Source organism: Nicotiana sylvestris, chromosome 2 (assembly GCF_000393655.2).
Source record: "Nicotiana sylvestris chromosome 2, ASM39365v2, whole genome shotgun sequence".
Lineage (NCBI taxonomy): Eukaryota > Viridiplantae > Streptophyta > Magnoliopsida > Solanales > Solanaceae > Nicotiana > Nicotiana sylvestris.
In genome coordinates this window covers 121450826-121466908 of record NC_091058.1, presented here as the reverse complement: position 1 = coordinate 121466908, position 16083 = coordinate 121450826, and the positions used below count along the sequence as shown (strand labels likewise).

At 36.4% G+C, this 16083-nt stretch overlaps 1 protein-coding gene across 1 annotated transcript; it reads right to left on the bottom strand.

The window, feature by feature from the left end:
• Positions 1-1927: 1927 nt before the first annotated feature.
• Positions 1928-8212, bottom strand: LOC104223142 (uncharacterized). Its single transcript, XM_009774512.2, has 13 exons — positions 7599-8212; positions 7399-7474; positions 6497-6702; positions 6332-6418; positions 6125-6217; positions 5870-6024; positions 4260-4344; positions 4101-4187; positions 3902-4021; positions 3208-3309; positions 2957-3127; positions 2764-2860; positions 1928-2260 (listed from the first exon to the last, which is right to left on the bottom strand). Exons 1-11 carry the CDS (start codon positions 7956-7958, stop codon positions 2960-2962), a joined length of 1539 nt encoding a protein of 512 aa, XP_009772814.1. The 5' UTR covers positions 7959-8212; the 3' UTR covers positions 1928-2260; positions 2764-2860; positions 2957-2959.
• Between the last annotated feature and the right edge of the window lie 7871 nt (positions 8213-16083).

Here is a 16083-nt window from a genome sequence, read left to right as displayed (position 1 = left end):
CGTACTAACGTCCCTTTTGCTAGGGACACTGCATTTCATGCCTGCAAATCCTGATAGATAACTGGATAGACCTTCCTAGTAGACAAAGTGAAACATCAGCTTGGTTGGTAAGCTCCACTTCCTCAGGGTTACCAGGTCTAAACCTTGGAGTCCATTATATATATATACAGGTTAGATGGGTAGGTCGAGGTCGTGTCCCTACCATGATACAGTTCAGTTATCTCTAGAAGCTTATAGACGAGTCCTGTATATTTTGTATATCAGTATTGTCGCCATGCTAGCCCTATGTACATGTTAGTTTAGTATTGCTGGTTGTAGACATTAATGGTGGCTTCGTTGGACGAGTTCTAATATCGAGTCGAGTTTAGGAGAGGCTTGCTTAGGGAAACGAAGTGGTGAAGGAACTTGATGATAAATCTGAGGAAGGCAATGGAGAATGAGTCATTGTCGTCGAAGTCAGTGATGGAGATGACCCGGGGGAGGAGCGAATCGGCTTGAAGGACTAAAGAATTGAACCGTTTGGAAATGGAGCGGCACTAGATTAGGTTTTTGATGTCGGAGATTTGGTTGAAGATTAGGTGTATAAGCGGGCCGGGTATCCGATCAAACTCGTCGGAGTATCCAATTCGAACTCCATTAGCGGTTGTAAAATTATTTGTTATTTTGAAAATAGGAGAAAAGTCTGTTAAAAGCCTCACGCGCCCAAATATAACTAAAATATACGTAATTTGCCATGTCAATGTGAGGTGTCTACTTGATACACTTAATAGCCACTTGAAGTAACTAAATGATAAAGGGGTTAGTTGAGATGTCTATCTGATTGTTGAGGACAAGTTAAAGGGGTTGTTTTATGTGTTTCGCCTACTTTGTTCTCTATATTCTTTTGTTCCAGATTCGAAGTGTTCTTAAAGGCCGAGTATTCAACCGGAGTCATACCCATAGAGAGATTCCGAGTTCTTATGGCCCAGGCTAACTTTATTATATTCTTGCTTTATATTTACTTGATTTCATTACTAATTGTTGTTACTTTATATTTATCTATAACAAATCAATTCATGTATCCTTAGTTATCTTATTAATCAGATCAATTTAATCCACGTATCTATAAATCACTTTTGCAAATTTAACTGTACCTTTTGGGTAAACACTCTTAATATTGAAGAACGCTTACTGCTAAAAGATCTGTTGACAAACAACAGCATAGAAGGTTCAAACTTGTTGCTATGACTCTAATAGAGATGAAAATTCCAAGAGTAGAGATTATAGACCATTAGTAGTGCTTTATATTTCCACCCAATTTGGAGTATCATCATAGATTTGGATCAGCAGTTGTTTTTGGGATCAGCTTTATAGTAATTATTGTGTTCTGAACAGCCTCCTTCCAGGATTCTTTTCTTGAATAGAACGAGACTATAAGGGAGCGTTTTGTTACAGGGAATAGGGGTTATCCCAGTAATATAATTTTGGATTAAATTTGTCCAGTGATTAGTTGTGGATATTAGCTAAAACCAGCATAAGATTCATATTAAAATCGTGAGATTATCTATTCCAAGTGGAAGGTAGGATTATCCATCCTAGTTATAATCACAGAATTATGATCCTGGGATAACCTGATTTTAATCCAAACTACCCCTTTAAGAGTAATTGAGGTCCCGAAGTACACTAGTACTCACCTTGCTGGATAATGCAGCTATCAGAAGGAAATCTACCAAAAAATACCTTAAAAGCTGTTTTTCTATGGTGACTAAGGAATTCCCTTGTGAAACCAGCGAGGCTCACCCTATTTCTGTGGCTTTCTGAACTCCCTTTATGCACTACGATAATAGCTTTGAGTCATTTCATTTATTTAATGCCATATTTGATTAGTGTAGTGTCCAACATTCAGCATCAACATAAACATGTTCATAATGCATTACATCATATACTCTGACTGGAGAATCAGATTGAATATGATACATCAAAACCAATATTTACAAAGAATGATTAACATCACATAGATGGCCAGCACAAGGATGCACTGCATCGATTAAGAACCTTCTCTTTATACACCTAAACGCATCATCATTAAACTCAATGTGACAGTGAAAAAGGGAGAAAAAGAAAAGAGAATGATAAAGAAGGCTAATACACAGTTAGGCTCAAGGAGAATGACAATGAAGAACATTGGTCTTTAATGGATATTGTAGAACTGCCAGCATATTGCACAGAGCAACGTTTGTATACTTTTGGACTACTTCATTGGTTCAGTCGCTAAGTTCACCTGAAAAGCACAAGCAAATCCACATTAAGCATAGTGCCAATAATTTCACCACTTGCTTAAAAATAAAAAATAAAAGGATAGTATATTGCAGAAATTCAACTTCTTGGGGAAAATCTAACACCGGTACCATGACAACTGATTATGGCAGTACAAAACTAATCTTGATTGTTTTTTATCTCTCACAGACGTCAAAAATTCACACTTGATTCAAGCTAACGCTACTTTCATGATATGATATCTAATAGTCCAATTTTTCTTGTTCTGGAGTCTAACATTACTTATTCTGCAATCAACAATCCTCCCTCGTCCATATCTTTAATATAGCTTCTAATAAAAAGATAAGACCAAATTACATAACAACTCATTTTATCCCTCTCAGCTCCCAGTGTTTTATCACAAGATACGATGAGAATACTTCATTTAGATTTGAAGCAAAATCATCAGTGTACACTGACAGCGTTCATGTTTCTACTCATTCTGGACATTCATACAACTTCACTGACCTCATTGATGAGCAGTCTGGTTGGCCCAGTATCAATACACTTGAGAAAGATGCTCAATCTATCCACAGCTTTTATAAGAAGATTTGATCCACAATCTCTGCAATTGAGCGTCCTTTTCAGGAAAAAAAATTGAGGAAGAAACGGTCCAGGGGAAAGGAAAAAGGAGGGGGGGGGGAATAGAAGAGTGATTGACCTATCATTTCAATGTTGGAGCAAAAGGAGCCGGACATGGAGATACGGAGAGATCAGGTAATTGATTAATGAAGTTCACTGTAGTTTCCAGGCATGCATTTAGAATTTTCTTTTCCAACCTGACAAGCTGTGTAGCAACTCGCTTTTTTGGATCCAGATCAGCATCAGCCAACTATGAGAAGTAAACCAATATTAGATGCATTGTGATGACCTTAGATCAATATTCAACCTCTAAAAGCTTCAGGAGTTTACCAAAGCCTCATCTTCACTTAGAGTGGTCGGATAACTAGCCAGCCTTGCCTCGAAATAATCACTTAGCTGACCCAGAACTGCTCTTTCCATACAAGGGCTCACCTGCATTGATCAAAAGGTGAAATAAGATTTTGCACCTTTTGTTATTATGTAACTGGATATCAACCAATTTAAATTGTGGTTTAAGTGATTAGTTGGGAAGCCATGAATCTTTTTCCTTCTCCTTTTATTCTTGTTTTACCTAAAACAGGGTTTCCGCAATACGTGCTAGACACCATGAAACAAGTTTTGGTAAAACTGGGGAGTAAGATATGCATAAAATAGGACACCAAGCTTCTCACAGTAGCATCAAACTCCTCATTTAGCAGAGTACCAAATGCTCATGACATGATTCACTACTGAATTACATCAACAACTAATCAACATGTAAAAGGGTACCTGCACTTGGCAGGAAAGAGTACATGAATATCAGTTGCCACATGGAAACAGATAGATGGTAGCACCCTTCTTTAACCTGTTCATATTGAATTTCTATTGCATGGATTACTGCTAAACATAGCAGACATCATTATTAAGACATAGGTGCCTATTTGATTCCAACAAGAGAAGAAGCTAAGGTCTACAAGAATCTTTCCCTTTCTTTTGTCCATGCAAAATTTCTGTTTCGTACATAAGATTGGCCAGAAGTTTTTACCGGACAAATAGGGCCTTGAGATGATAAGACCGTCTGCATTTCTGAAGGATCTGAAACATATCCCAATCTCAAATAAGGAAGCATCTCCAACACAGCCTCTCTTTCTTTTCCCACACACACCTATAGCAGGGCATATTAAAACGTCTTCTACTCAAAAACAAATCACTAACAAAATTCCTCAAAACTGAAAGAATTCTACCTGGAAAGCTTGCACTGATAGTTTACCATTCCTTTGAGCAGCTAGACGCTTGTCTTGATATTGAGGATCCTCTGTATTTAATGCTGCCTGAATTGTACAAAAGGCACATTATTTCAAACTGAACTAATGCAATTGTGTGAAGATTGGTTTAAATAGTACCTCCACCATAAGACGGTCGTACGAATTTTCTTCATCAACAAAACCATAGTTAATGAGTAATTTTGAATTAGGTTGTGGTCCACACCTACAGAAATGCAGTAACATATTGCTAAGAGATCTCTTGCCAAACAAGAGTACAGGATAACAAATTTGGTTATGTCTAAAGCAAAGTCCATCTATCCATCCAAAGTTTCCTTTATAAAATAAAGACCAAACAACGACGAGAATAGAATACAAGACCTCGACGAAGTAGAAGAACGGAGAGATATGGCTCATGTAAGGATGGTATCCCAAAAACAACAAGCGGAAAGGTACAACAACAACAACAACAACCCAGTAAAATCCCACAAGTGGGGTCTGGTGAGGGTAGTATGTACGCAGACCTTACCCCTACCCCGAAGGAGTAGAGAGGTTGTTTCCAAAAGACCCTCGGCTCAAGATAATAAGAAAAACAAAATGAGAGAATATTAGTTTCACCATAGAAATCATAGGAAAAATAAGAACATAAAATGCAGAAGAAAAATACAAGGCAGAAATGATGGCTAGTAAATAGGTCCTGCACTGAAAAGAGAAAATATTAAGACACGACAATGCCCCTAGCTAGTTTAGACAAAAACCTTACCAGACTAGGCTCACAACAGTATAAAGTAACGCAAGACTCAACTACCAACTAGTCTACAACCGTAATACTCGACCTCCACAACTTCCTATCAAGTGTCATGTCCTCGAAAATCTGAAGCCTCGTCAAATCCTGTCTGATCACTTCTCCCCAATACTTCTTAGGTCGTCCTCTACCTCCTCTCGTACCCTCCACAACCAGCCGCTCACACCTCCTTACTGTAGCATCTGGGCTTCTCCTCTGTACATGCCCGAACCATCTGAGTCTCGCTTCCCACATCTTGTCATCAATGGGAGCCACGTGCACCTTCTCCCGAATATCATCATTTCTAATCTTGTTCATCCTAGTGTGCCCGCGCATCCACCTCAACATCCTCATTTCTGCTACTTTCATCTTTTGGATATGTGAGTTCTTAACAGGCCAACACTCAGCCCCATACATCATGATCGGTCTAATCACCGGTTTATAGAACTTACCTTTGAGTATCGTTGGCACTCTCTTGTCACACAAAACTCCGGATGTTAACCTCCACTTCATCCATCCTACCCCAATACGGTGTGCGACATCTTCATCGATCTCCCCTCCCCCGTGGATAACCGACCCAAGGTACTTGAAGTTGCCTCTACTTGGGATAACCTATGATTCAAGCCTCACATCCACGCACAAGAAGGCCAAAATACGACCACTCAAAGTCGGGGACTATGTCCAAAGGTACTACAACAAGAAGGCCAAAAACAACATCCAAAGTTTCCTTTATAAAATAAAATTAAATAAAAATGAATCTATCATCCATTTTAACTAGTTCAAAGTCTCCAATAGAGGTGAAATTTCCAATAAAAAGAGAGTATAGACCATTACTAGTTCTTTGTATTTCCACCCAATTGGAGTGCAATCCTAAGCTTTGAAACACAACCTTGTCATAATTACCATGTTCTGAGTTGAAAGAAAAAACTGAAAACTAACAAAAAAAGGTAGAAGGTAGATTACATACCACACAACAATTGGATCTCCTGCCCTATAAGAGCGGTCGACAACCAGTTGCACTGCACCATTAACTGCTGCTAACATTGCTCTGCAGTTGCTACAATAGGATAATAATGGTGGTCCCAATGGGACTAGTGCAAACCTCCGGGCAAGACTAACTTTCTGGTTTCAGTAAAGACTTCAATTAGTCTTAATCATTCTTACACAGAGGGCTATAAGAAATATAAACTTAATAAAATGCCATTATCAGTGCGTGACGAACCTGTAAATGTACAACACATGATTGCACTGCAACAAAAGCTTGCTTGAAGATCTCAAACGGAAATGCTTCAGTGGGTATATCATAGGGGTATTGCTGCACAAGAAAGAATGTTTAACATCAGAATCAATCAAGCAACTGGCTAATTGCTAAGATGAGTGCAACGGTGCACAAAAGATAAAATATCAGACTAGAAAGAAATTAGAAAACCTGAAACAGAGATCCAGCCATGAACCAGACTGTATCAAGCTCATTGTACTCTCTCTTGATCCCTTCAGCCCTTTCCAAAACTTCAGCCTAAATTTTCACCAAAATCTTGTTTAACGATGAAAATAAAACTTATGATATCTGTCAGCAGCTGGAAACTTCAAATACCTTAGTAGGACTCCCTGTCAGGTAATCTAGTTCAGCGTCTGACCATAGAAGAGGCGATTCCACAGCTAGCTGGCCCCTTGCCCGCTGGCGATCGAGTTCTTTTATATAAGGGTACCAGAACGACTTCTTTCCTTGTTTCTTCTCATACATTAGATAAAGCGCTAAGCAGGCTAGTTCAGACAATTTGTTTGTTGTCAAGAGTTCAGCTGTAAAACAAACTTTTCTCATCAACTTTCTATTTTTAAAGAACAAAGACAAACTATACATCTTATTAAATATTACAACGCCCATTAATCCCAATGAAGCATTCTTGACCAACCATCACTTGCATAAAGCTATTAAAACTAGACTCTCTTGAATTGCCTCATCAACACAAAATCTACTTCCCTGACTTTAGAAAAGTAAATTGAATGCCAGGGTTGGATGCAGGGTGGGAGGGGATGACAGTGAATTCTTTTTCTAACTTAAGGGAGTCAGTAATCCACAAAATTTTCACTTACTAACTCTGTCCCAAGAAGAATGATGTTGAGGAGTACAAGGGTCAGTGCAACTAACTTTTATGCCGATTTATACATTGATTTCATGATTTTGCTTCTTAAATAGTCATTACATATTTATAAATATACAGAATATCTAATACTTTTTATTTGTACTTGCATAATAATGGGATGACATGAGTTTATATGCATTAACATGGTAAGTGAGGATTCGACCCAAACTTGTTTAGGACTGAAGTCTAGTTGTTGTGTTGTTGTTGTTGAGAATTTACATATTTATAAGCTAAATTACGGGTATTAGCAGTTAAAAGTATGCTTGAGAAAATCCTATCAAAAGAATCTGTTTGACTCCTCATTAGCTAACAAATGGAAACTGTACTTGCAAAAACCAGTGTAGCACATTACCAATGCTCTCATTTCCCAAAACTCTCTCAAGCGTTACCACCAACGAATCCGGAACAGAAAAAGCAATATCACCAGCCTACAATAAGCACAAGTTGACCTCGCCTTATCATAAATAAATAATTAAATAAATAAACACAAGTTGACCTCAAAGAAAAACGAAAATAAACAAAGAAAAATCATGAACATGATACGAAATGGACCTGAAGATCCTCACTGGCAGCAACATAGTGAATGGGCCGATGTTTAGCATTATGGGAAGGCCTTTCCTTAATAACCACTTTGCAAGGAGGTAGCCCATTTTCGTGCATCCATGATTTTAAGTCCCCGTATTCATCCTCTTTGTTACTTTCAACTTCAGCAGATTTATGCCCAGCGACAAGTGTATGTGTATCCGAGCTGGAAGCAGAACACATGTTCCACCGACGATAAGTATTTGCAAATTTGGGCTTAATGTGTACCGAAATGGAAACCCTAGAAAAAAGTGCTAGTGGTCGATGAGTGAAAGATTGAAATGGCGTCGAAATGCATTTGGCCATTGGTGAATAAGCCAAGTCCATCATTAGGAAGAAAAAAACTATGAATTAAGGTTAGAGGAAAGGAAAATTTGAAATTGGGATGATTGAATTGACAGTATGAAGAATTTTTCTGCAAGAATTTTTTTAGGGTTTATTAGGTATTTTGTGGAATGGTGAAGATGGGAGCTATCACTGTCAAGGTTCTCAGCCTCTATTATGTAGAGTTGCAGATATTTTTTTCTGGCGGATGGATTGAGGATTTTGCTGAGGAAGTAGCTACATATTCTATTGGGGGGAAACGTGGATAATTCTATTTGCCACTTGCAGGGTTCGGGTTCTTTTTAAAATCCTTGTATTTCAACCCATTTTATTCATTTTTACTGATAGAGCTGAGTATATTTTGATAACAACTAAATTACCATACCTAAATCAAAAAATGTGGTATTTGATATTTGGTACTTTGGTATTTGAAATGGTATTTGATTTTTTTTAGTATTAGGTATATTCTGGTGATGCTGTTATTTGTTTTATGGTTTCTATTGATGGTACTGATATATTGCCTCTTTTCGTCTTCTTGAGCTGAGGGTTTATCGGAAACAACCTCTATATCTCTCGGGGTAGGGGTGAGGTTTGCGTACACACTACCCTCCCCAGACCCCACTAGTAAAATTTCACTTGGTCGGTATTGTTGTTGTTGTTTAATATTAGGTAGGGGTGTACATAGGTCGGATTGGTTCGGATTTTCTAATTATCAAACCAATTCAATTGTGTCAGGTTATTAAATCTAAAGACCAAACCAAACCAATAAAAGTCGAGTTTTTAAATTTTGGTTTTTTTCGGGTTTTCGGGTTATTTCGGATTTTTTAAATAAAATCTTCATAGCACAAAACATAGAATTTGTGCTCCAAAAGTTTCTTTGATCCTAGTAAGACATAACTATATGTCATGACCCGGATTTTTCACCCTCAGGAGCCATGATGGCGCCTATTGATGTGAGCTAGGCAAGCCAATTATTGAACAAATTACCTTTTTACCCCTTTTATACTCTTTAACATTTATAAAACAATAACGTGTAAACAGCGGAAATTTAAAATAAGCGGAAGAAAAGCAATAAAAAAAATATCTGAACATGTGCTAATACAAATGTTTAAGCCTTAACCACCCAGAACTGGTGTCACAGTGTCACAAACGATCTAAGATTTACTGTATACAAAGTCCGAAAAATAAACGATACACTGTTTCTGAATTAAGGAAATGAAACAGGGATAAAGGGATAGAGGGAGACGCCAGGGCCCTGCGGACGCCTGCAGGTCTACCTTGGATCTCCGCGTGGACTGAAGGTAGCCGCCCAATCTACGATCCAAAAGCTGCTCCGGGATCTGCACATAGTGCAGAGTGTAGTATCAGCACAAACGACCTCATGTGCTGGTAAGTGCCTAGCCTAACCTCGGCGAAGTAATGACGAGGCTAGGACCAGACTACCAATAAACCTGTGCAATTCAACTATATATAGCGGAAAAGAAGAACAATAATAAACAGTCAAGTATGGGAGGGGTAGCATGCTGCGGGGGAGATATCAATTCAGAATTTAAGGACAACAAGTAATTGAAAGAAACAATATATCCCGGATATCAACAAAGAATCAGAAATCAATAAGTGCACGCCATCACCCTTCGTGCTTTTACTCTCGTCCTCACCAAAGCAATCAAGTAATGAAAATGTGCACGGCATCACCCTTCGTACTTTTACTCTCGTCCTCACCATATAATCAATATAATCGGCACGGAATGGTACATCATGTGGCACGACATCTCCCTTCGTGTTTTACACTCTTTCCTCACAAATCATACACGGCATCACCCTTCATGCTTTATCACTCTCTCACCAAACAATGCACGGCATCAACCTCCGTGCTTTAACTCTCTTCCTCACCCAAACAACAACCACAAACAATAGGGCAAGGAAATAAATGAAACTACAATAAGAATCCCGGCAAGGGAACAATAATTCAACAACAAGTCCCGGCAAGGGACAACATCAAAACAACAACATCCCGGCAAGAGAGATATTCTTTTCTCTTTTTCACTTTCACTTTACAACTCACTTTACAACTTGAGCCAATGCTCTAATAGGGTTTAATTTACCTCTTACGCTTTTACGTTTCATTATATGACTTGAGCCAACGCTCCTCAATATTCAAACGCCACAATTACTTCCACAAACCTTGCCAACAATAGGAATCATCACCAAAGCATGAACAATACAATGAAGTCACAAAAATCACAATATAAGACTCACGGGCATGTTTGACACCAACGTATAGGTACTCGTCACCATGCCTATACGTCGTACTCGATAAACACCACATAGAAAATAGGACTCGACTCCTAATCCCTCAAGCTAAGGTTAGACCAAACACTTACCTCGATGCCACGAACACACTTCACGTCTTAATTATCGCTTTACCCCTTGATTCCACCACCAGTTCACTCGTATCTAGTGACAAGGTACTTAATTACATTAGTAAATGCTAAATGAATCAACTCCAATGCATGAAAATGAGTTTTCCAAAGTTTTACCCAAAAAGTCAAAAATTGCCCCCGAGCCCACATAGTCAAAATCCGAGGTTCGAACCAAACCCCCATTACCCATTCCCCCACGAACCCAAATATATAATTTATCTTGAAATCGGACCTCAAATCGAGGTCCAAATCCCCAATTTTTGAAAAATCTAGGTTCTACCCAAAACACCTAATTTTCCCTGTGAAAATCATTGATTTTGAATTGAAATCATGTTAAAAGATGCTAATGATTGAAGAAAACGAGTTAAAATTGACTTAAAATCAATTTGGAAGAAGAGTTGTTCTCGAAAAATCGCCCTAGGAAGTTTATGTTTTGAAAAGATGTGAAAAATGGTTGATTTTCGGCTAAGTATAAAAATTGCACGTTGCAGATATGGGAATTGCGAACAGGATTTGCAATTGCGAACCCCGACCTCTGCTATGTTTGCATTTGCGAAGGGGTTATCGCATTTGCGAGATGGGAATTGTGACTACTGTGTCGCATTTGCGACTGCTGACTGAAGCTGGGGGAAACCGCATTTGCGATAAAAAACCTCGCAACTGCGAGATGGGATGGCCTGGGCCGCTTTCGCAATTGTGACAAAGCCCTCGCATTTGCGATATCGCAAATGCGAAGCCTGCAGGCCTAAACACACTAGCTAAAAACCTGCAATTCACCAAGTCCAAAATCCACCCCGTAGCCTATCCAAAACTCACTCGAGCCCTCGAGGCTCCAAACCAAGCATGCACATCAGCCTAAAAATATCATACGGACTCGCTCGTGCATTCAAATCACTAAAATAACATCACCAACTATGAATTTAGCATCAAATTCATGGAATTTTCTTAAGAACTTTAAATTTCCAATTTTCTCAAAAACGATCTGATTCACGTCGTTTCAAGTCTGTTTCTTACCAAATTTCACAAACTTATCTTAAATCACATATAAGTCCTGTACCGGGCACCGAAACCAAAATACGGGCCTGATACCATCGAGTTCTAATCACAATTCATTTCCAAATCTCAAAAATTATTTCAGAAAATATTTTAAAAAAATCATTTCTCGGGCTTGGGACATCGGAATTCGATTCCGGGCATACGCTTAAGTCCCATATTTTCCTACGGACCCTTCAGGACTGTCAAATCACGGGTCGGGGTCCGTTTACCCAAAATGTTGACCGAAGTCAACTTAATTCATTATATAGCCAAAATTTATCATTTTTCACAGATTTTCACATAATGGCTTTCCAGCTTCGTGCCCGGACTGCACACGCAAAATGAGGTGATGCTGAAGGAGGTTTTTAAGGCCTTAAAATGCAGAATTTACTTTTAAAACAAGTGATGACGTCATCACACTATATAAGGTATTTTTCAAAAAAATAACATAAAATATGAAATGAGCAATGGCATTGTACTAAAATATTCAACAATGAAGATAATAAAATCACATAAAATAAATATTATTAATAAGCCATAATAAAAATAAATATAATCCAAAATTACTAAGTTGCTAAAATAAGTACGACTAACAAGTACTATTTTTACATGACTAAACAGTATAAAATAAATAAGTTGTGCAAATTATCTAATCCATGAAAAAACTAAAAAAAAATAGATATCCAACACTATTGTTATTCCTAGTACAATTTAATTGAATGTCTTTTATTAGCGTTAATATTGACCATAACACTTATTGTAGCATTCAAGAATTATAAGTCCAAGTTTAAAATAATACGTTAAAAGATAAAATTATGAAAATATTTAAGAAATATTTATAAACTACACTACAATAAATATTTTTATGTATTAAATATATTTAAAACTTCTATATATGCAATGTCAGGTTGGTTTGGTTTCGGTTTGACTTTTTTTAGTTAAAACCAAACCAAACCAATTATGGTCGGATTTTTTTTCCAACATCTAACCAAATCAAACCAAACCATAGTCGGATTTTTTTTCTGGTTGATTCGGATTATCGATTTTAGTGCAATTTGTCGGTTTCCTTTGTACATCCCTAATATTATGTATGTTATTCGGTACTTAAAAAATATTGAATACCATCCGTATCGAAATATATATGCTCTCTATTGCACATGTAAAATATATTAGGCGAGATCATAAATGAGATAAGTGACTAATGTGTTTGAGAAAATGCTCAAGAGAATGTATAGTTTGAGCAAGTCATTTGCTGCTCTTGGCCTTGTGTTTCAGTGCTTGACTAATTGCATGACTCGATCCACGCCTATTTATGAGATCTCTATGAGCCCGTTTGGATTGGCTTAATAAATGGCTTTTAAGCACAACTTTTAAGTGCTGAAACTTGTTTTATAAATAAGCAGTTACCTGTTTGGTTAAAAATGCTGAAACTTAAAAAAAGTTATTGAAGTGTTTGGTAAATAAGTGCTGGTAAGCACTTTTTCTGTTAAAAAGACAAAAATAGCGCATAAAACAAATCAAGAGCTTACATCTTCCTCTTGCTTGTTATATAACAATCTGCCAAACCTCGATTTCTATAAGCTGATCATGACCAAACATAAAATTTGCAAAAAGATTGTTACCATATTTTTTTAAAATGTAAAGCCTTAAAACCATGTTTGGGAGTAGTTGGATGTTTTAGGATGAAGAACAAGCAAAGTTTGGGAAAGAAGAACAGAAAGTGTCGAAGATGAAGGAGAAGAACAAATTTATCGTCGAAGATGAAGGAGAAGAAGAGGGAAAAAGATGAACAGAAAGTGGGAGTAGTTGGATGTTTTAGGATTTATTTGATGAGGATAGTTTTGGGATTAGTAAAAGCTATAAAAGGACAAGTAAGTAATTTCGTTGGTCAAAATAAGATGGCTTTTAAGCCAAAAATAGAGAAGTTAGGATATCCTAACTTGTGGCTTTTAGCTTTTTTTAAGTCTTTTTTAACTTTTATTAAGCTGTTTTTTTTTTTTTTGCCAAACACTTCAAATATCTAAAAATGGCTTAAAAGCTGGTCAAACCAGCTTTTAAGCCAATCCAAACAGGCTCTATGTATAGTTACTTGGCCTTTGAACTGCCATTTTCGTTTGGAATTCATGTTGAAGCTTACTTTACAGGTTACAAAGCAATTTAACGTAATGTTTCTATAGTTTCAGGGTGTTTTTACTTGTGTATTATTGTTCTATTATATTAGTTCTTGTTGTATTATCTAAATTCAGTAATAACTCTAAGCAAGTAACAAGATATTTTCACTGATCAAAGTTATTCCGTTAAGTACCTCTTTTCTCTCTATAGGTTGATACTTGTTTTGGATAAAAAATTATGAATAGTCAGGTAAGCTTATAGTAACATTTTATTTTTGTATTTATGAGTACCTTAATTAAGAATAAAATTACAGAATAATGCACTGCTAACTTTGTAGTATTTTAACACACTTACAAGTTTGCAAATGTGTAGTCAAATAACAATAAGCTTAGATCCGATTTATTTTATTTTATATTCTCTATATCTTCAGACGTGAAATATCCGTGAGTTTCCATTCTCCTTTTTCCTCAAGTTTATACATATCTATCATAGCTTAAAAAAATTGCAAAAACATACTAGAGAAACCAAAAACCTCATCTCCTTTAATGCTAATCTTGTTAAATTTTTAATATGATTTTGTGAGAAATTTGGAGTGGGTATCGTTTGAACTTATTAAAAATAGTCTAAATAGGCTGTATACAAAGTTTGAAGTCATTTGATGGAGATTTGGACTAGTTTTATACAAGAATTGTAAGTGAAAATCGTACAAAAAATTCGTCAGAGATTCTTATACACTTTTATACAATGTTATACTTTTATACAAAAAAGTACATTATATATATATTTGTAAATTGTATAAAGATATATAAGCACATCAATCGTGAAGAAAAAGAAGAAGAAAGGTGAGAAATCCACCAAATACCTGTAAATAATGTATCAACCTTGTATACAATAATTTATAAGATGTATTTATACACTATTATACATTATGTATACACTATTATACATTACTTATACAATATTATACATTATTATACAAATGAATCCTATCAATGGAGCTTCACGAGTTCTTCTTCCTTGGGCATCTTCTGGAATTTAACTCACATCTAGATTAAATTTACTTCAAATCACTTCAAATTTGAGTTTTGAACTCCCTTTGATGACCCCAATCAATTGGGACAACACCCAATCTAAACAACTAACAAATCGAAAAATCCAATTTCTGAAATCAAAGCTTCGTACAACTTTTAATGGTGACTTCTATTATTCAAGTTTTTAATCAGCCATTGAGATTAAAATTACATGTGGAATGAGGAATAAGACTGAGACAATGCCAACATCTTCTTTCTAGTTTGATGATCTAACAACAACTACTAAGTGAACCTCATAGTTCTCTCCATTTTAATGGAGGAAGTGATCTTCATATGACTCAAAAAAAAATGTAATATTTTTTCTTCTCATCTATATAATGATTATCAACTTTGGATCTAGAATGAGAATTTAAGAATAAATATAATGGTAGAATGGGGTGCAAATCATGATACAGGAAGAAAACGAAGAAAAAAAGAAAAAAATAGCTAACTGGTGAAAAGTAATTTTTATATTACATACAACCTGAGTCATATCAAGTAAGAGCTTCAAACGTGGGCCATTTACTGATTGGTTGTTGGACCAAGTGATAATGAGCGTAATTTTGCCTATTATAGTTTATAACTCTATGCACTATTTAATCTTCGAGCTCGTCGAACAAACCGATATTACCAGACTGAAACCAAAACCAAAAAGAGAAAAAACGAACCATACAAAATTTATTAGGTATAATATAAGTTTAGCATTTTAAAAAATTAAATACCTAAAATACCGAACTAATGTCTAAATATCATACCGCACCAACCGACCGACGAACAAAACCCTTGTTTATTGCCGCAGATAAAATATAAAGTAATGAATGTAGTTGTACAAGTCTACTAGTTTAAGATTTTAAATTTGTATAGGCTAAAAACACATGAAAATTATTTTGACATAGTATATTCGTCTAGATTAAAATTACAAAATAAAAAATAAAATAAAATAAAAAACTAAAATCTAAGACTCAAATTTTTCTACTGTTGGGTTAGATCCACAATCAATTTACGAATCCTTAGGATTGGCATTTATTCATTTATCCCCCAACGAAAATTGATGTCTTAACCTAATTTTCTGAGCTTAATTAATACATAAAGCAGTAGCTTAGGTCCGAAAGCTGGATGCTTACTGTATTGGTCAAAATCTGACCGTTACGGCCGAGCTGACCAACGTCCCGTCCAAATAACAGGGCAGTAAAAGACAACATGGCCCACTCTGCATCCCATTCTCGACACCCGTCGAGTCAGAAGGAGCAATGTCTAAAGGACGACCAAGGCACACTTGGTGAGAGAGAACGTCGGACCAAGTAAATGGCAAGGGTGTCTTGACTATATATAGTAGGGAAAAACCCTCAATAGAGGGGGGGGGGGCTCTCCTTCCCATTCTCTTTTCTAAGCTCTCTTCTTGTAATCTTCATAGGAAAGAAGTAATCTACAAAAAAAATATGTAAAACTTCCTCTCCCATCGATTGATGGGAGCCACAATGAAGAATTTTA